The following is a 21,305-nucleotide window of genomic DNA, read 5'->3' as shown; positions in this document are numbered from 1 at the left end:
TAATAAACACACTAGTTTAAATATACTTTCTGTAAAATAATGAACAAACCACGAACACCTTCAAGTATAAAAAAAAAGCGCATTTGAAAGCATGTACCTAAGGAGCGGCCATCCATCCAATCTTCACTGATAGACATTAAATGGCCTTAAATTAAATATTAATTAACAAACAATGATCCTACAACACCAAATTCACACGATTTAAGCAAATATCAAACAAGCTTGAATTTGAGAATTGGACTACAACACTTACATATATCTAATACAATTATCATTTTGACACTCAATTATTGATTATGCTAAAAACATATATTCACATATGTAAATGTTGTAGTCAGTTCCCGTATGTGAAATATAATAGGCATAAATAGAACATTTTCGTTGAAAAAAAAAATACTCCCACAATGCAGTTCCATATGACGATACCATGGGGCCAATATTGTATACCATGACCGCTCGTTGGGCTTTTGTAGCATCCGATCTAGAAATTAACCGGGTCCAAAAACTCACAAGCGACATTATTTAGCGACCATAATATGTTTTTTGTTGATATCAAACATAATGATCCTTTAAAACCCTAATCAGAAAAGTGATTTAGTTCCCACTACTCGAAGTGGCCAAATTTGCATGTGCGAATTATAGGAATGTAATTGTAACATATATTATAGGAATGTAATTTTAAACTATGATTCGTTTAGGATTCCTATTTAAGTAAGAATTTTATAAAACTCTATAGATATTGTTATCACTCTACTAGATTTCCCTTGGGTTTTAGGTTTCTCTTCTTTTTCCCTCCCTCGCCGTCCAAACCAAAATATAAAAAAAAAACGTCAAACACCAATATACAAGGAGTCATTCGTTACCACATCGACTTCATTTATCGCCTCACACGGCTCCTCCACTCACCTGCGCTACCTCCTTCATCCGCCGCTTCACGATTCCGATGGCGGAAGACTCGATCCGCAAGGCCCTTGCCGACAAGCAGTCGGAGGTCGATAACCAGGGGAAACAAGTGCGGGCTATGAAGGCCGACAAAGCTTCCAAATCAGAAATTGACGCCGCCATTGAAGCTCTGAATGCGCTCAAGCTGGAGAAAGCTTCGATCGAGAAGGACCTCCAGCCCACATTGTGCAGCGGCGAAGGGTCCGATAACAAGGAGGCGTTCCGTCAGGCGGTGTCGAATACGCTTGAACGGCGTCTCTTCTACATCAAGTCTTTCAACATCTACGGTGGCGTTGCGGGACTGTATGACTACGGCCCGCCCGGTTGTGCCGTCAAGTCCAATGTGCTAGCTTTTTGGCGGCAGGTTCGATTAACTTCATTGCTCTAGGTTTTTTTTGCTTAATTCGTGCTGAATTTGTTAGATTCATCGACATGCATAAACTTAAATCATCAGGTTTTTTCAAATTAATGCTGCGAATCAAGTGGTAAAAAATATATAATTGTATGAATTTGTGTTTTGACAGTGTGATTTTGTTCGTCAAATTATTGTAAATTCAGTAATCAGCTAATGGGATGCTATAACTTTGTGTGTAATTTATTTTTCACAAATTGCTTATAGAGAACGGTTACAAGCTTTTCGGTTTCTGAAGAGCATCACAAACGAGGGGAAGGAATGGATAATCATTGACTTTTAAGTATGTTTTTATTTGATTTGCAGCATTTTGTTCTTGAGGAGAACATGCTGGAAGTTGACTGCCCCTGTGTCACACAGTTTTCCCTCTGGTTCAGAACCATCAGTATGAGGATGTAGCTAAAGAAATTTCCAAGTCATTGACTGCTGCTGGAATCTCGCATAAAATTGACATTACAGGTATGGAAATGTACAATTATCTCTGTTTGTTTCTTGGGCATGTAGGAAGTATAAATGGGTAAGTAGCTAGATGCAGCTTGTGAAGATAGCTGTTGATGTGTTAGCGTAGCCTTATATAAACATGTTTACAAAATTGGAGTAACGCAAGCTTATCCGTTAATGTTGTTTCTTTTTTTCTTGGGAACTTTAACGAAAAGCACCTGGTACTGTTCACTTTAACGAAAAACCACATTTTTACACTAAAAAGTCAATCTTGTTACTATTCACTTTACCCTTTATTTTGTCCTTATCATTAAAACTCAAAGTTTTCAAGCCCTTTTCATTAGTTTTCCTTTTTTTCTTTTCCTCTTTCCGTATTGTTATTTCAAGTATCTTGAATTATCTGCAAATATAAATGTGTAGCTTGTATGATGGAGAGGTGTGGTTATGTAGGTATAGTTGGAGATAAACATGTTAGATGATTACTGTAATGCCAAGTTTAATTATTAGTTTTGGCTTATTTCATTGGATTTTTCTCTGCAAGTATTGGATGTTACGAGTGATGTTGTCGGCTAAATCCACTTGAGGGCCATTTTTGACATCTTAGCAAATGATAGGCTTGCTGTATTGAACTGCAAGAGTGAAATAGGGAATATAAGTTCTATCGCATGTTGATCTATCCATACTTGTGGATCCCGGACATAATAGTTAGTCGTTTTATGGAAGACTGGTAGTAGTGTTTAGTAGTAAGTCACTTAATCTGCACCGACATGATTGTATATGCATAATTTTTGAAGCCTAACCTGTAACTGTTAAAGTAGATTAGCAATTAGTTTTGAGTTAATAACTGTTTGATTGTTTAATCGATCAGGTACCTCAATTGGGAAAAGATACGCTAGAACAGATGAACTGGGTGTACCTTTTGCAATCACGGTTGATTCAACATCATCAGTGACACTGAGAGAGAGGGACAGCAAGGATCAAATCCGTGTCGACGTGAAAGAGGCAGCATATGTGGTGAAGGATGTAGCTGAGGGAGTGAGGAGTTGGGCTGATGTGTGGGAGACTTTCCCCCATCATTCTTCCGCATCTGCGGATGAGTAAATCTCATCGGGTGGGCTTAACACTACAAGGATCTAACTTACATTAGGGTTTTTTTGAGTTGGAATTATTATTACTAATGTACTATACAAGGCCGTAACAACCAACTAACTGGAGAGATGCTTGTTCTTAATTCATGCGTAGCAGATTTCTGTTTCTTGTACCATTTTACCATTGCTTTGAAGGGTAAATCAATTACTCTAATCATTCTTCAATGAGACGCTTGATAGAAATTTAAACGAACGTAAATTAATCATTTCACTCCTTTTTATTTTTTATATTGTCACTCATAATTTTCTTAAAAACTATATTATTCATCTTCTTTTTTTTAACTTTTTTTTAATAATGAAAAACAAACAATTTTTTTTTTCAATAAACAAAGGAAACCAAAAAAGATTAATCAACTTTATAACAAGAAATTGTCAATAAACAATGAGAAAAATATTTTTTGTATGCGTTTGTTTTCCCTACATGTCTTAATTTAATTGTCTTTTGATTTTTTTTAAATTTTTACTTTGAAACTTATAAAAATTATAATTGAAAAAACAAAAAAAAAAAAGAAGAAAAAGCATTTGTGATTTGTTGGTGGCATCGAGACTTGAGAGGGCCAGGAGCGCCCTACTGTGGTAGTGGAAAATAATTATACTTTTGCAACCTGATCGAGTTTGATCTCTACCGATTGTCTTTTTTCCCAACAAGACGATTTAACTCAATAATGCTATAGTTTGTCGAAAAATATACCGGCAAGGCATTATACATAGTAAAGTAACCTCTGTTAAAAAAAGGGGTGTGCTATCCACACCCTATTTTACTTCTCACACATCCCTTGATAAATTTATATATGTTGATCTTCTTCAATTCATCCGATCCGATGGTCGAAAATTAAAAAGGTGTGTAAGAAGTAAAATGGGGTGTGTGGATATCACACAAAAAAAAAAAGGATTAAACTGACAAAAAAAAAAGGGACTGAGCAATAAATGGGCTCCTCTTTGGATTTATGGGTTTAAATACCAAATACTATGGCTATTGGCCAGCGAAGGATTGGTTTGATCTTCTCGGGATTAGCCTCAATCCTTCGTTGGCTTATCATGAAGCCTAAGAATTTGCCAGAGCCTACGCCGAAGGCACATTTGTTAGGGTTCAACCTCATTCGATACCTCTTTAGAATGGTGAAAGTTTCAGATAGGTTGGTGATGTGTTGGTCAGCATGTTTGCTCTTGACTAGCATATCATCAACGTAAACTTCCATGCTCTTCCTAATCTGTTCGGTGAACATTGAATTGACCAGTCTCTGATAAGTCGCTCCTGCATTCTTTAGGCCGAATGGCATGACTTTATAGCAATATAGTCCCCTATCAGTAGTGAAGGCTGTGTGTTCTTGGTCCGGAGGGTTCATGAGGATTTGGTTGTATCCTGAGTAAGCATCCATGAAGCTCAGGAGTTCACACCCTGTCGTAGAGTTTATAAGTCTGTCTATGAGAGGAAGAGGAAAGCTATCATTCGGGCATCCCTTGTTTAGGTCGGTGTAATCGACACACATTCTCCATAAGACCTTTTGGAGCAAGAGACTTTCCTTGGTCGGATTCTTTTTAACAAGGACAACATTTGCTACCCACGTTGGATAATTGACTTCACGGATGAAAAGTATGCCTTTGAGTTTTTCAACTTCTGCCTTCATTGCCTTGTACAGTTCAGCGTCATAAGATCTTCGCTTCTGTCTCACTGGCTTGGTCTTGGGGTCAATACTTAAGCGATGACAGATGATATCGGGAGAGATGCCTGACATGTCCTCGTATGACTAGGCGAAGACCTCAGTGTTCTCTTGCAAAAAAGAGATCAATGCCAACCGAATGAGTGGTGACAAGGTGGTGCTAATCTTCACCATGCGATCCAGATAATCTTTTGAGATAAAGACCTTCTCCAACTCTTTAACGGATTGTGCTTGCTGGGTGAAAGAGTCATCTCGAGGATCGTCGGGTTGACTGTTGCCACCGTGAAGATCCAAGTTGGCTTCGTCTGGGCTGGTCTTTATGACTTGGTCATGTATAGAAAGGGTTTCCTTGGGCACAGGTAGGTGTTGTTGCTTGACCGAAGTGTTGTAACATGATCGTGCACTAAGTTGATCTCCTCTGATGTAACCATTGCCATAGGGGGTTGGAAATTTCATCAACAACATATGTGTGGATACCATGGCCTTGAGATCATTGATGTCTGTGCATCCCAAGATGACATTGTATGCCGTTGGGCAATCAACCACGAGGAAGTTAGTGGTAATGGTAGTTGTGTAAGGGCCTATACCAATGGTGAAAGGTAAGTGTATGCTCCCCAAAGGTTGCACGATATCACCGGAGAAGCTTATCAAAGGGGAAATCGAGCGATCGAGCAAGTGTTCAGCTACATTAGTGCCCTGAAAGCTTCAGCAAACATGATATTGACCGAAGCCCCCGTGTCTACCAGGATTCGTCGTACTTCAAAGGTTGCTATGTGAGCTTCCACGATCAGTGGGTCGTTGTGAGTGTAGATGATACCTCTTTTTTCCTCAGGGTATAAACATATTGGATCCCAGTTAGGCTTTTGATACTTACCTCCCCTGATGTCTTCCACGTGAAACACTTGGTGGCTAGACCTTAAAGCTCGTTCACTATTTTTCATGGCCTTGTTGGAAGATTTAGATATGGGTGTGCCACCACTTATGGAATATATCACATTCACTTGGCGTTGGTTACGGTTACCCCTTGGAAGGTGAAAAAGGAATTGATCAATTTTTCCTTCACGTGCCAAAGCTTCAACATGATTACGAAGGGTGATACACTTCTCGCCGTCATGGCCGTTATGCTCGTGGTAGCAGCAAAACGTGCCCATGTTCTTCGTGGGCTTTTAATCCGGGTGCCTTAACTTTGGCTTCGGTATTAGGTGTGCTATGCTGGGGTAAATGGCCACGCATGTGGCGTTCAAATGTGTGTATGCCTCATACCTTAGGGTAGGGCATATTCCGACACATGCTTGACCTGCCTGGGGTCGGGGATTATCGTGGCGATACCCTTGGTTATCGCGATAGTGTCTTTACTCCTTTTACTAAAATGAGACTTGTGAGGATGAAAATATTTCCTTTTGCCCTAAGATTTATATGTCTGTTGACTTGGCAAAGTATTAAGTAAGGTAGAAGGAGGCACTGCTGCCGTTTGGAAGGTTGAGGTCTTCTAATTTGGATGGGTCTGGTTTCCACTCCCCACTTGCTGACAGGGGATGGTTTTTAGATGTTTCTCTTGGTATGTCCTTGCTTCGGCAGATGCATGGTTATAAGCATGCACCATCACCTTAGAGTAAGTCTTCCAAGTGTTGGCATTGATCATGTACTTAAATAAACAGTCACGTAGGCTTGCCGTGAAGGCTTTAAGGGCAGTCTTGTTGTCTGCCTCTGCACAACGGGAATACTCATGGCTGAAGCGGCCAGCATACATACTTAATGACTTGTCTAGCTTCTGGCGAATGGTGTACAAGTCATCCGCAGAGTGTAAGCGATTGGTCTGGAAAATTTGTTGAGAAACAAACCGTTTCCTCAATTCCTCAAATGAGTCTACCGTCTCAGGTGGAAGACGACAATACCAGTTTAGAGCTCCGCCAGAAAGAATGGAGGGGAAGAGAAGACATCGCTCTTCGTCGGTGTGCATCCGGTATGCCATGGTGGACTCAAAGAGGTTAAGGTGTTCAATCGGGTCCTCTTTTCTAGTATAGAGTTGCAAGCTAAGCTTCTGTTTTGTCTTTGCTTGGAGGGGGTGTAGAGGATCCTCCTTGTAAGAGGGCCAGACCTAGGTTGGTTCCAATCAGGTATCTCAGCTTGTCGTTCGGCCTTCAACTTGTTTACTTTCTTAAGGAGCTGTAGGACAAGAGGGTCCTGAGTGGAGTCATGTACCACTGGAGCTTTCTTTCGTAAATCTTCATCTCCTCTTGAAAGTAGGAAGGTTTGATCAAGAGCATGTGATTTTTCCCTGGAATCGCCGTATTGACTTCCAAGTTATGTCTGTTAGAACATCTCTGAGCCCCCTATACATTCGTGTTTCTCTAGGACTTGTCGCCCCTTCCCTAAATTGTAGCTGGCTTGGGACATGGGAGGGGACCGAGTCTTTCAGAGACCCTTGGGTCATTGATTTTCGAGCTTACATGGATTGGATTGTCTCGACGTTGCTTTAGGAAATCTCGATAGTCGTGAAAGACGGCTTTCGATCATTCCATTCCTTATGTAAGGATGTGCCTTCCCTCACTCCTTCTGCTTCGGGTCGAAGCAGCTGGGTTGAGATAAGTCTCATGTTGGTCGCCAATTCGATGAGTAGCTCGCTCCTCAACAGGAATACCCATGTCGAGGGCAAATGACCCTCCGTGTTGGGGGGCACCCAGTTGATGGTTGACTTCCATAGGGGTGATGAGCTCGTATGTTTTAATATATCTAGCCTCATGGAGCATCTCGAAGACCTTCTTATACTACTCTTAGAGGATCTCATTCTTCATCGCTATCTTGTTGTTCTGAGCCTCCAGCTCATCGACTTTAGCCTGAAGAGCAAACTTCTTTTGTTGCTTCGCACCAGGTGTAAGAGGGAATGAAAGAAGATAATCTGTGCATGAGAATTTGGCCACTTCTGGAAGCGGGAAAGCAAATCACTTGTTCTGGTTAGGGTTTTAAGGGAACGGTGTGGTCGGATGAATTTTTGAACCCGATTAGTTTCTAGACCTGATACTGCAAAACCCAACGAGCGGTTAAGGTATGGACAATATGAGATCACGAAACTAATTGGGTTCAAAAATTCATCCATCATCGTTTACTGACCGTTCGTTAAAATCCTAACGAGAACAAGTGGTTTAGCTTCCCACAACCATAAGTAGGCGCCAAATTCACATGCACAGATTCTCTTTTTTCATTACTTTATCGACCGTATTTGGTCACCTAACTACGCTTCTCCCGTCACCTCCGCCTCCCTTCGCTATCCGTCGCTTCACACCGCCAATAGCAATTGCAGACGCCGACAAGTAGTCGGAGGTCAAGAACCAACCGAACCAATGTGGACTCTGAAGGCCGGCAAAGTTGCCAGGTTAGAAGTCGACGCCACCATTGAAGCTCTAAATGCGCTCAAGTTGGAGAAAGCTGCAGTCGAGAAGGACTTCCAGGCCACATTGAGCAGCGGCAAAGGGTCCGGTAACAAGGAGGTGCTCTGGCAGGCAGTGTCGAATACGCTAGAACATCACCTCTTCTACATCAAGTCTTCAACATCTACGGTGGCATTGTAGGACTGTATGTCTACGGTCGGCTGGTTGCACCGTCAAGTCCAACGTGCTAGCTTTTTGACGGCAGGTTCGATTAACTTCATTTCTAGTTTTTATTCTTAGTTCGTGTTGAATTTGTTAATTCAAGTACCTTGAATTATCTGCAATTATAAATGCGTGGCTTGTATAGATGGAGATGTGTGGTTATGTAGGTATAGTTGGAGATAAACATGTTAGATGATTGCTGCAGTGCCAAGTTTAATTATTAGTTTTGGCTTATTTCATTGGGTTTTGCTCTGCAAGTATGGGATGTTACGAGTGACGTTGTCGGCAAATCCACTTGCTGTATTGAATTGCAAGAGTGAAATATGAAATATAAGTTCTAGCACATGTAGATCTATCCATACTTCTCAATGGGATGTTCCCGGACATAATAGTTAGTCCGTTTATTGTAGACTGGTAGTAGGGTTCAGTAGTAGTTACTTATTCTGCACCGACATGATTGTATATGCATAATTTTTTAAGCCTAACCCGTTGCTGTTAGAGTAGATTTTCAATCAGTTTTGAGTTTCTAACTGTTTGATTGTTTGCTCGATCAGGTACCTCAATAGGGAAAAGATATGCTCGAACAGATGAACTGGGTGTACCTTTTGCAATCACAGTTGATTCTACATCATCGGTGACACTGAGAGAGACGGACAGCAAGGATCAAATCCGTGTTGATGTGAAAGAGGCAGCATCTGTGGTGAAGGATGTAGCTGAGGGAGTGAGGAGCTGGGCTGATGTGTGGGAGACTTTCCCCCATCATTCTTCTGCATCTGCCGATGAGTAGATTTCGGGTGGATTTAACACTACGTGGATCCAAACATGCAATACCGTTTTGTTGAGTCGGAAATGTTGTTACTATACAAAGGCGACGACGTTGTTGAAGCACAACCAACTAATTGGAGAGATGCTTGTTCTTAAATTATGTGTAGCAAGAGGCCGAAGCCTGAATTTGACATGCTACAAGTTTTGATTTTTCATATTTTCCTCATCAACTGGCAGCTTAGAACTTAGGTGATCTACATTACATAAGTGCAGTAATGTGCTTGAACCAGTAATTAACCTGTTTCATGTAATTATTTTGGAAGCCGACTTGTGTCGATATGCTTTGGATTGAAGAATGGAGAGGCATCAGTGAATGAATGTTTTCGTGAAAAGGGAAAAGGATCCACCTGATCCCGTCATCGTATGGTCAGAAATCATATGAACTGACACAATTACGAGATCTTCGGATCCTTAGGAAAATGATCCGGCGCGATGATCCTTTTTCCGTGAAAAGGCGAACAAACTAAGCTGGTAAATAGGATTGGGGATATGAAAAAAAGGTAGATTAATTAGTCTAATCATTCTTCAATTAGAAGATTGATTGAAATTTGAGTCGATCGAAAACTAATCATTTTACTCATTTTTTTCTGTCGCTCATAATTTTCTTAAAGAAGAGTATTATTCATCTATATTTTTGGTTTTTTAGTAATTAATTAAAAAACCATTTAATGAAATAAAAAAACATTTATTTCAATAAACAAAGGAAACCAAAAAAATCAATCAATTTTATAATAAGAAATTGTCAATAGACTTTGAGAAATTCTTTATAGGGAACTTTCACGCAAAACTTTTGGTACTGTTTATTTTAACAAAAAATCATATTTTTATACTAAAAAGTCAATCTTGATATTATGCACTTTACTTTTTATTTTGTTCTTATCGTTAAAACTCAAAGATTTCAAGTTTTTTATATAATGTTTACTTATGCCATCGTTTATGGGTCGACGACGTTTTCGGCCCGCATATGTTCGGGTTGGACTTTGCAATGGTGGTCAAATAGCCCAAAAAAAGAAAAACAAAAAGAAGAAAGAAAAAGGCATTTGTGATTTGTTGGTGACGTCGAGACTCGAGAGGGCTGAGGCCATTGGTACCGAGCGATTGCAGAAGAAGAGGAAAATGCTGAGGGTCGCGGGAAGAAGGCTTTCATCTTCCGCCGCAGCGTGGCGGTCATCGTCGCAGACCACCCCCGCCTTCGTCTCCGGCGGATCCCATCCGCTTTTCAGTACCAACAACAACAGCGACGACTCTTCCTCCGATTTCGCTTCCGGATCCCCCGCTCCCTTCAATTCCAAAATTCCATCTCTCATTAGAGGTCAGCGCTCATCCCGTACCTTCTTCAGATGTATTTAGGGTTTGATTCTATTCAATTGGTTGTGCTTGTTCAATCCAATCACGGCTCTAATTTTTTAGATTTTGAAATTGAAATTTGATTTATAATGATTAGGTTATTAAAAAAAAAATATTTCGTTTCTGTCATTATGTGCTCATTTTTCATTTTCAATCTAATGATTTGTGCTAATTTTTTCGATCCATTTGTTTCCAAAGTACGGTCTTTGGTTAAATCGAAATGGGGATTTAACATTTCTAATTGGATACGTCACCCGTAAGTGGGATCCTTTTCGATTTGTTAATCCATAGCATTTGAACTTGCTCCGTTTGATGTTTTTGCAATTTGATTTTGGTGCATTTCAAAACTTGATTGGAGATAATTGGAGATTGTATTGCCGAATACTTTAGTTTAGCAGGATATGCATTAATTGTTGTATGAATCTCTTCTTAGTAATGTTGTGCTTTGTCTATTGAGATTGGATGAAGTCCGCATTAATAAAATGACAAAAAAATTAGTCCATTTTCTTAGCCCTTTTTTTACTTTATGCATTTCTTTAAGGATTCCAGTTCCGGAAAAAAAAGATGGTAACTTTTAGGTTTTAGTGAATGTCATTTCTTGAAGGATTACGGTTTACTACACAAGCTCAGTTGATAGTATGACACAATGTTGAGATTCGGGCGTAATGTGGCACTGATTTATATTGCTAGTTTCTGGATATTTCGATAGGTAGGTCGATATTTGTCACAGCTGCTGTAAACAAGGGTTGAATGATGAACCCATGTGTCTTCTTTCTAGATTAATTAACTTGCATTCGGTCTCTGTACTATACATATATTACATATGAGTTGTACCCACGCTCTCTGGCTGGAGTTGGAAAGTCATTTCGTTCTTTTATAATCTAGCTATTTTAGTTTTCGCTAAATGCCTATAGTTAGTAATTTGATTGGAAAGGGCCTTGCTGAATGTTGATGTGCTTTTCTTGTTAGGTGTAGATTGGGAAATGTGATGTTTCTTCACATGGTATTGTGGAAATTGTTAGCATGAGATTCATTAGTGTATGAAACTTGTTTGCTGAATGGTCTGGTTCTTCATTTCAGGATTTTCCTCTGAAGCCCTCGCTCCTGGAAATGATATTAGTTTTCTCTCAGACGTCCCAGCTACTGTGGCAGCTGTGAAGAATCCTTCTTCAAAAATTGTGTATGATGAGTACAACCATGAAAGGTATCCACCTGGTGACCCCAGCAAGCGTGCATTTGCTTATTTCGTCTTGACAGGGGGCAGATTTGTGTATGCCTCCTTGATCCGGCTTCTCATCCTCAAGTTTGTACTGAGCATGTCAGCCAGCAAAGATGTTCTGGCCCTTGCTTTCGAAACCGCATTATGGAGTCTTCCACTTCACCTATTCAAAACGAAGTTTCTTTGTGCACATTTCTAAACAAGATGTGTTTTACCTTAGTATTTAGTTTTCATTGAGAAAAAGATGTTGGTACATTTAGAGGCCTTTGAAGGCCATGCGGAAGCGGAAGATGATTCTAGCTTTCCAATGCCGGAGGTTCACTTATTCAAATATAGAATCGATGGTTTACTAGATATACATATTAAAATTTTGACTTGAAAGGTATAGTTTTATGATAAACTTTGGGAATTTGAGGTTCCAACTTCCAAGTTTTTTCTCCACGCCAAAATTCTAAATTTCTATGTTTATGAATTTAAATAAGAGAATTGTGCATATCAACTTGTAAATTATAGCTTTTATCAAAATTCTAAATTTATTTCATGCATCTAGACATAGTGTAAGAGTAATCTTCTTTTTCACTTTAATTTTGGTTAATTTTTATAAGAATTACAAAAGATAGGCTATATTTCATTGGTTGGTTTTCAAGGTGGCTCTATTTCCAAATTTTCTAAATTTAACGGATTGACAGACTCAATGCTTAAAATTTTCATAATTTTCACAAGTTCCCAATAGGAAGTCAGAATCGCATTATACAACATGCTAACCTTAAACTCAACTTTACAATGTGAAATTCAACATATTTCAAATTCAACCTTCACAGCAGTTCATGTAATCAATCGAAAAGTTTCTGCAATGTATAGATATATGTGTATTAAAATCAGAAACCTAATTTGAAGCAGCCCCAAAATTGAGCAAAAATCCTAAATTCGGACCCACCCGGAACCCTTCGAATAGATAGGATCCGCCCCCAATCCGCGAGTCCAGGCCCATTTGCCCACCCCTACTTGGAAGCCTGCTAATCATCGCAAGTCCAAACTTATCCAATCTCCATTGTCCAATTCACGCTCTTGCACGCACAAATTGGACAAAGGATCGCATTGATCTCCGGAGTCTTCTCCTTAATTTATGTTTCATTGCACTATAGGTCAAATACGATGAACTTAGGTTAAACAAAACAAAGGTGAAGTCCTTCAATGTAATATTAATTTCTAATTTCTAACATATATACATGTATATATTGTACTGTATAAATGATTTATACCTAATAATTTAATCAAGAAATTATATTTCGACAAATCATAAGAGACGGGATTATAACCTCATTGCTAAAAGCCAGCCCAATTTGAGTTGCAGCAAACGGTAGCTTATTACCATTATAATAATACAAATCCTTAAAATTCATAACTATGCCTTGTTCAGTTTCTAAACACAAATACCTGTAATACAACAAAAAAAATACATGAAACAAGAAGAATTAAGGGAAAAATCTCTCAGTCCATAGACATTAATTCTAACATTATAGAAACAAATTAAATAATGTTGTCTAGTACCGCCGATCAAGAATTATATGAAACATACATTTGTTACATCCACTTGATTCGCAGCATTAGATGACATTTTTTATTTTGTTTCTACAATGTTAGAATCAATATCTATGGACTGTGGGAGATTATTTTTTTCCCTTAATTATTCTAGTTTCATGCATTTCTTTGTTGTACTGCAAATATTTGCGTCCAGAAACTGCACAAGGCATATTTGTGACTTTTAAGGATTTGTATTATTACAATAACAACAAGCTATCTTTTCCTGCAGCTCAAATTGGACAGGCTTTTAGAAATGAGGTTATAATCCAATCCCTTAAGATTTTGTAAAAATATTATTGCTTGATCAAATTATTACATACAAATCCTTTATATAGTACAATAGACACGTCTATCTAGCTATAAATGGAAAATTAAAATTATATTCATAGACACATCGTTTTGACCTATATTATAATGAAACATAATAAGGGAGAAGAATTCGGAAATGAATGTGATCCAACTAACACATGTGAATATGTGGAATCTATCGTCTACAAGAGAACAAATAGAACAAACAATTGAAACAAAAGGAACAAACAAAACTCCTGTCCAAAAGGATCACACGCAAAGTGGCACTTATACAACAATAATAACAGTAAAATCTTATCTTATTAAGTGAGGTTGATTGTATAAATCTTATAACGTCATTACGCTTGGTTTTGTACCAATTAATCTTCCGTTTGGTGGCTATATATTTAAAAAATTTAAAACAACAAAGAACACACTCCTACCTACAAATAAAAATCATACACCTAACCTGAGTTTAACCCTCACGGTTAAATTGCTAAGTGAAGAGATGAGCAGGACAATATACAGCGGTTTATGCAGACGTGAAGAACATTCTGAGAGGATGAAGCTTTAAACCGAGTAGATATAGAAAAGAATTAAATCTTTTGAGAGGTTGGTTGGCGACTGATATAATTTCAAAGACAATAATAATAAAGGAGATCCAACTAACACGTGAAGATTCATACAAGTGGATCAAAAGGCAATAAATAGTTTCACAGAAAAATTAAACACAAATAAATAAAAATTACAGAGATGGGCATTAGATTTAAATGGCCAACTGTCTTGGCTTAAAGAGCCATACTTGCTGCTGAATGATGAAACGGCGCCGTTCTGTTTCATTTTCAGAGTTTGATCCCCGCACCTCATAACTTTGAGCATGAAAGTATGGATGGGAATTGATATCCTTCGGAGGTTTTGATGTTAAATAGTTGAATGCCATATACACTGCTTTGTTTAGTTACTTTTTGAGTGTACTATTACAGATAGAGATGTCAAAATGATGGTGTTCAAATTTTTCACAAACTTGCAGGTAATTATTTTTTATTACTATTGTTGTATCTTCGTTTCAGATATGTCATTTTCGTATTTTTCTAGTGGAATCAAACAGATTTAATAGGAGTAATTAGGTTTTCATCCTTATTTTTACTACTCTATTGATTAAAACCTTATTACTTTTCAATTTTTGATCAAGGTCCTTTGTATTAATAATATCATTAATTATTTCAATAATAAAATATTTTTTATTTCTAAATATATTCATTTAATATTAAAAATATTACAATTAGTATATTTATATTTATGGCTAAATTTTTTATCATATATTTTTATTTTTAGTTTGTACCCATTTTTAATTTGCAACCCTTTTTTAATTTGTACCAATTTTCCTTTCAGTTTTAATTTGTACCCATATATTAATTTCTTTTTGTGCCCATATTTTTTAAAGTTTTATTTGTATTGTACCCATATTTTTTTATTTATTTGTACCCATTTTTATTTTTGCTAAATGTACCCATTTTGAAGAATGTATCCATGTTTTGATACAATAATTTTTTGGTTATTTTTTTATGAATGTACCCATGTTTACACACACACACACACAATAGTATATTTATATTTTAATATTTTTAATCCCACAAATTATGGTTTTTTATTTAAAATCTCATTACTATAAACAACTATAAATTTTAATTTTTAATTTAAAAAATATAGTAACGTACATAGAAATAAATTATCAATTAATTTCAGGGACTTGGATCAAAAATTGAAAACCAACAAGGTTTCAGTCAAAGACTATTCATAACTAGGGACCGCATCCAAAGTCTCCCGATTTAATATTGTCTATGATGTGCTGTCAAGTGTCAACTCAATTCAACCAAGTCTATCGTCGACGACAATAACATTAAGGAAGAAAAGAATAAATAAGGATAATGGAAGTTGGATGATGGGTTTGACAGACTAATGTGTTTCTTGCACTGACGAATGTGGTCCATTAACAAAGAGAAGAAAAAAAAATGTGGGATGCGATGAATCATTGATTTTGCAAGCAACACGTATATAAAGTTGAGTGTGATAATCTGATGTGACATCAACGAGTTTTTTAACTGCAATGATAGTGGGCGAAAAAATGAGTTACAACTAGAGAACTCGTATACTCCGGACCTAAAAAAATATAGATCTAAGATTTAAATGATTCGGATTGTTGAAATTTGATTTAATGGTTATAACTATTATAATTTTAGAGGGTCCTATTTATAACTGTTGAATCAAATTTCAACAGTCTAGATCATTTGATCCTTAAGCTCATATTTTTTGAGTCCGAAGGAAATCCGGGTCCACAATTAGTTACATATATTATTGGTGATGTTTGATATGTATAGGAGTTTTAACAAAAAGCTCACGGTACTGTTCACTTTAACGAAAAACCACATATTTATACCAAAAAATCAAACTTGCTACTATTCACTTTACCCTTTATTTTGTTTTTATCATTAACACCTAAAGTTTTCGAGTCATTTTCATTAGTTTTCCTATTTTTTAATTGTAACAAGAAAAAGAACGGAGCTCTCTACTATGGCAACATTTTGACGGTACTGGGTTGTATTTCCCTTTCTACTTTTTTCTGTCATGTTACGAGGAAGTTAGACAAAGAATATGTCTCAATTATACGGTAGAATTTCTCCTTTGTTAAAAAATATATATATATTGGAGTTAAAATTTATATAATTAGATTTATATTTATCACTACATAGATTTTTGGGGAGAATGTCATTTTTGGGTAATTGAATAAATATATAGACGAAGCCAAGTTATAAAGCAACCTGGACCAATTACACAGGCTCCAAAAAGCCATCAAAAGGGAAGATACACACGGTAACATTCCACATCGCTCAGGGGAATGAATCATGTAAACGTTATATGTATATTCTCATATCTACTTAACACGTGGCATTTTGGGAGCTGGCTTCGGGTTTCATTGGAACTCCGAAGTTAAGCGAGTTCGCGCGAGAGCAATCCCATGATGGGTGATCCACTGGAAAGTTCTCGTGTGAGTTCCCATAAACAAAACCATGAGGGCGTGGTCGGGGCCCAAAGCGGATTATCGTGCTACGGCAGAATCGAGCCCGGGATGTGATGGGAGTCCAGGCCAGGATGTGATAATTTGGTATCAAAGCCAATCCCTGGCCAGAAGTGTGTCAACGAAGACGTCAGACCCCTAAGAAAGGTGGATTGTAACATTCCACATCGTCCAGAAGAGTGGATCCTGTAAGCCTTATATTTTTAGCCGTTAAATATAATAAGTTAAATAAAAACAACGATCAAAATTAATAATAGTGTGTGAAGAGAAAATTAATTTTCAAAAAAAAAAAAAAACAGACCTATACGAATATATACACACACACACACCTATGACAAATGGGCAAACTCCATTCATGTGGGTGGAGTTTGCAAAGCAAAATGTTAACTTGCATTCCAATAGAAGTGCTTATCCACTCCTCGAAAAACAAAAATGAAATTGAGAGCATATTTGATATCATACTTGGATTCAATTATTTGTTTCTCAAGACTCAAACTAAAGAGTATCAAGTCATTTAATTTTTTTATATCTATTATTATCTAAACTACATATTATTATAATCTTCTTTATCAACCAAAAGAGAAAAAATGTTATTTAGTTTTGTATCACAACAAAAAAAATTAAGGATAATAACATAATTTCATAAAACAAAATTTTGTTTATTTATTTATTTAAGCATCACCTACATGTGCTTTTAACATTTATAATTAAAAAATAAAAATAAAATAAGGATAAAATAAACATCTCTCCCCACCATCATGTTCTCTTCCAATCTCTTCTTCTCTTATTCAATTTTAAAAACAAAAATAAAAAAACTTCACACACAGTTTGTTTGTGGGCATGTACTAGTTATTATTAAGGGAAGATAGTGAGTTTGAAACTATTACAATAAATTAGAAGAGGGAAAAACTTTGAATCTGGGACGCATGCGTGGAAGACCTGGCTGTTTCTGACACGGTGACATGACACAAAAATAATGGGTTTTGAGTCAACACGATAACTAATCGTGTCACATCCCAGCACGGGTCCACCACATCCCGGGCCCGCTCTACCACTGTATCACGATATTGTCCGCTTTAGGCTTACCATTCCCTCACGGTTTTGTTTTTTGGAACTCACGAGCAACTTCCTAGTGGCTCACCCATCTTGGGATTGCTATGGCCACCTTCTCGCTTAACTTCGGAGTTCTTACGGAATCCGAAAACAGTGAACTCCCAAAATGCCTCGTGCTAGGTAGGGATGAGAATATACATTTAAGGATCGTTCCCCTTGGCGATGTGGGATGTCACAATCCACCCCCTTAGGGGCCCGATGTCCTCGTCGGCACACTTCCGGCTATGGATTGGCTCTGATACCATTTGTCACATCTCGGCCCGGGTCAACCACACCCCGGGCCCGCTTTACCACCGTAGCATGATATTGTCCGCTTTGGGCTTACCATTTAAGGATCATTCCCCTGGGCGATGTGGGATGTCACAATCCACCACCCTTAGGGGCCCAACATCATCGTCGGCACACTTCTGGCCATGGATTGGCTCTGATACCATTTGTCACATCTCGGCCCGGGTCCACCACACCCCGGGCTGCTCTACCACCGTAGCATGATATTGTCCGCTTTGGGCTTACCATTCCCTCATGGTTTTGTTTTTGGGAACTGACGAGCAACTTCCCAGTGGGTCACCTATCCTAGGAGTGATCTGGCCACCTTCTCGTTTAACTTCGGAGTTTCAATGGAACCCGAAGCCAGTGAGCTCCCAAAAGGTCTCGTGCTAGGTAGGGATGAGAATATACATTTAAGGATCACTCCCCTGGGCGATGTGGGATGTCACAAATCGGGTGACCCGTTAATAGCGGATATACACTTGGGTAACCCGTTTCGACCCGTTAAGAAAAAAATTATTTTGATAATTTTAAAATTTAATTGCTAAAATATTTATTATAAAATACAATAGCCATATTAATATATACAATATATTCTATATTAAATATATAGTTTTGTATTATTATTCTATATAAGTTAAAAAAAAAAAAATTTGTCATTATTTATTTTTATTATGAAAGTTCCTTATTATCATTACTAGGATAAATTTTACTTAACATATTGTTGTTCAAAATTAAAGTAAACTAGTATTGTATTTGTATATGAAAGAACTAAGAAGACATACATACAAGTATGAAAAATGTGAAAGAATATATAAACACTCGTGATTCATCATTTTTTCATCAATGAGTAGATAATGGTTACATTTACATTATCCTTTAGATTTTTAAAATCCTCGAAACCCTCATGAGTAATGTTTTTATTTGAGGGAAAAATAATAAAATTAATAATAATTATTGTAGAATTGTAAAAAATGTAAAAAAAAAAATATACAATCACTCATAGTGACAAACTTTACAACTTTCGTGAAGGGATTAGCTTCGAAATCCAACACTATAATCCATAAACCTTAAATTTATATGATTGTAGTGGTGAATTTCGAAGTTAAGCTCCTCATGAAAGTTGTAAAGCTTATCATTACGAGCGTTTATATATTTTTTCTATATTTTTTACACTTCTACATTAATTAAAAAACTATTAAAGACTTTACTTAAATAACAATCGTAAAATAAATGAGAGTAAATCTGTACCGTTGGATTCTATTTCACTTATATTATTAGAACTTTTTTGGACGAAAAAACCCCTTCTATATTCCAATATTTTTTCAATTTTACCATTTGATCAATTTAGGTAAGCGAAAATATACTTAAAAGAAAAATTTGTTTTTATGTTTGGATGTAATAATATGGTATGTATATATTTATTTAGTATTATGTTTTTCATTTGATTATTTATTGTTTTAAAATATATTTTCCTTAACGGGTAACGGGTCGGGTTATATTACCTGTTAATATTATCAGGTCGATTTCAGGTCGGATCATTTTACCCGTTTATTTTAACGAGTGTTACACGACACGACCCGTTAAGATATTGAGATATCGGGTATGACACGAACATAGAAAATACGATACGAATGCCAGCCATAGTAGAAACTCAACACTCTATCTACTAAGATAGTTTACCACATGCAAAGTAATTTAGCTACATTCATCATTTTTTAAAACAAAAAATTCAATCGAAAAGTGATAACTACATGTGAAAAGTACATAAGATTTTTGTTGAGGTTCCATGTCCTATAATTTTAAATTAGTAAGTGGTTGATTGTTCTAGTGGTTAATGCATTTATAACTCACTACGGCTTAATTTCAAACCCATTAGACGTGCGCACTTTAGTGGGTTTACCAACCAAACCAACAAACCCAACCGAAATTGGTTGGGTTGGGTTGTATTCAATAACATTTTATTTTCATGTAGAAACCCGATCATGTGTATAATAAATGGGTGGGATGGGTTGAAATAGGTTGAAATATATTATGGGGTGTTTTGATACAAATGCCTAGGTTTTAAAATTTTGAGATTAAACATTTATGCCTTTTAGAGTTTTGATTAAACATCTTCCTACAATTTAGGTGCGACTTTTTAGCCAAAATGGTCCATGAGATTTGCATAACACATCACTTTGGTCTCTGAGATTGAAAATCAATAGAAATGGTCCATGGGATTGTCCAACGTGCTAGCTTTTTGACGTCAAGTCCAACGTGCTAGCTTTTTGACGGCAGGTTCGATTAACTTCATTTCTAGTTTTTATTCTTAGTTCGTGTTGAATTTGTTAATTCAAGTACCTTGAATTATCTGCAATTATAAATGAGTGGCTTGTATAGATGGAGATGTGTGGTTATGTAGGTATAGTTGGAGATAAACATGTTAGATGATTGCTGCAGTGCCAAGTTTAATTATTAGTTTTGGCTTATTTCATTGGGTTTTGCTCTGCAAGTATGGGATGTTACGAGTGACGTTGTCGGCAAATCCACTTGCTGTATTGAATTGCAAGAGTGAAATATGAAATATAAGTTCTAGCACATGTAGATCTATCCATACTTCTCAATGGGATGTTCCCGGACATAATAGTTAGTCCGTTTATTGTAGACTGGTAGTAGGGTTCAGTAGTAGTTACTTATTCTGCACCGACATGATTGTATATGCATAATTTTTTAAGCCTAACCCGTTGCTGTTAGAGTAGATTTTCAATCAGTTTTGAGTTTCTAACTGTTTGATTGTTTGCTCGATCAGGTACCTCAATAGGGAAAAGATATGCTCGAACAGATGAACTGGGTGTACCTTTTGCAATCACAGTTGATTCTACATCATCGGTGACACTGAGAGAGACGGACAGCAAGGATCAAATCCGTGTTGATGTGAAAGAGGCAGCATCTGTGGTGAAGGATGTAGCTGAGGGAGTGAGGAGCTGGGCTGATGTGTGGGAGACTTTCCCCCATCATTCTTCTGCATCTGCCGATGAGTAGATTTCGGGTGGATTTAACACTACGTGGATCCAAACATGCAATACCGTTTTGTTGAGTCGGAAATGTTGTTACTATACAAAGGCGACGACGTTGTTGAAGCACAACCAACTAATTGGAGAGATGCTTGTTCTTAAATTATGTGTAGCAAGAGGCCGAAGCCTGAATTTGACATGCTACAAGTTTTGATTTTTCATATTTTCCTCATCAACTGGCAGCTTAGAACTTAGGTGATCTACATTACATAAGTGCAGTAATGTGCTTGAACCAGTAATTAACCTGTTTCATGTAATTATTTTGGAAGCCGACGTGTGTCGATATGCTTTGGATTGAAGAATGGAGAGGCATCAGTGAATGAATGTTTTCGTGAA

General features: G+C 37.1%; 2 protein-coding genes across 4 annotated transcripts; both read left to right on the top strand.

The window, feature by feature from the left end:
* Nucleotides 1-928: 928 nt before the first annotated feature.
* On the top strand, nucleotides 929-21,237 carry LOC126608104 (glycine--tRNA ligase, mitochondrial 1-like). 3 transcript variants are annotated; one of them, XM_050275881.1, is made up of 3 exons: nucleotides 929-1,306; nucleotides 1,661-1,813; nucleotides 20,705-21,237. In XM_050275881.1, exons 1-2 carry the CDS (start codon nucleotides 944-946, stop codon nucleotides 1,751-1,753), a joined length of 456 nt encoding a protein of 151 aa, XP_050131838.1. In that variant the 5' UTR covers nucleotides 929-943; the 3' UTR covers nucleotides 1,754-1,813; nucleotides 20,705-21,237. The 3 variants fall into 3 exon arrangements, with proteins under 3 accessions (XP_050131838.1, XP_050131835.1, XP_050131836.1); XM_050275878.1 differs by lacking the exon at nucleotides 20,705-21,237 and adding an exon at nucleotides 8,749-9,315; XM_050275879.1 differs by lacking the exon at nucleotides 20,705-21,237 and adding an exon at nucleotides 2,664-3,062.
* LOC126608103 (cytochrome b-c1 complex subunit Rieske-3, mitochondrial-like) lies at nucleotides 9,929-12,014 on the top strand. The gene is made up of 2 exons (XM_050275877.1): nucleotides 9,929-10,331; nucleotides 11,447-12,014. The coding sequence occupies exons 1-2, from the start codon at nucleotides 9,944-9,946 to the stop codon at nucleotides 11,782-11,784; spliced, it is 726 nt and encodes a 241-aa protein (XP_050131834.1). The 5' UTR covers nucleotides 9,929-9,943; the 3' UTR covers nucleotides 11,785-12,014.
* Nucleotides 21,238-21,305: the final 68 nt, after the last annotated feature.

This window comes from Malus sylvestris, chromosome 16, assembly GCF_916048215.2.
Source record: "Malus sylvestris chromosome 16, drMalSylv7.2, whole genome shotgun sequence".
NCBI classification, from domain to species: Eukaryota; Viridiplantae; Streptophyta; class Magnoliopsida; order Rosales; family Rosaceae; genus Malus; species Malus sylvestris.
Note: the sequence above shows the minus strand (reverse complement) of the source record. Positions and strands in the feature narration are given on the sequence as shown.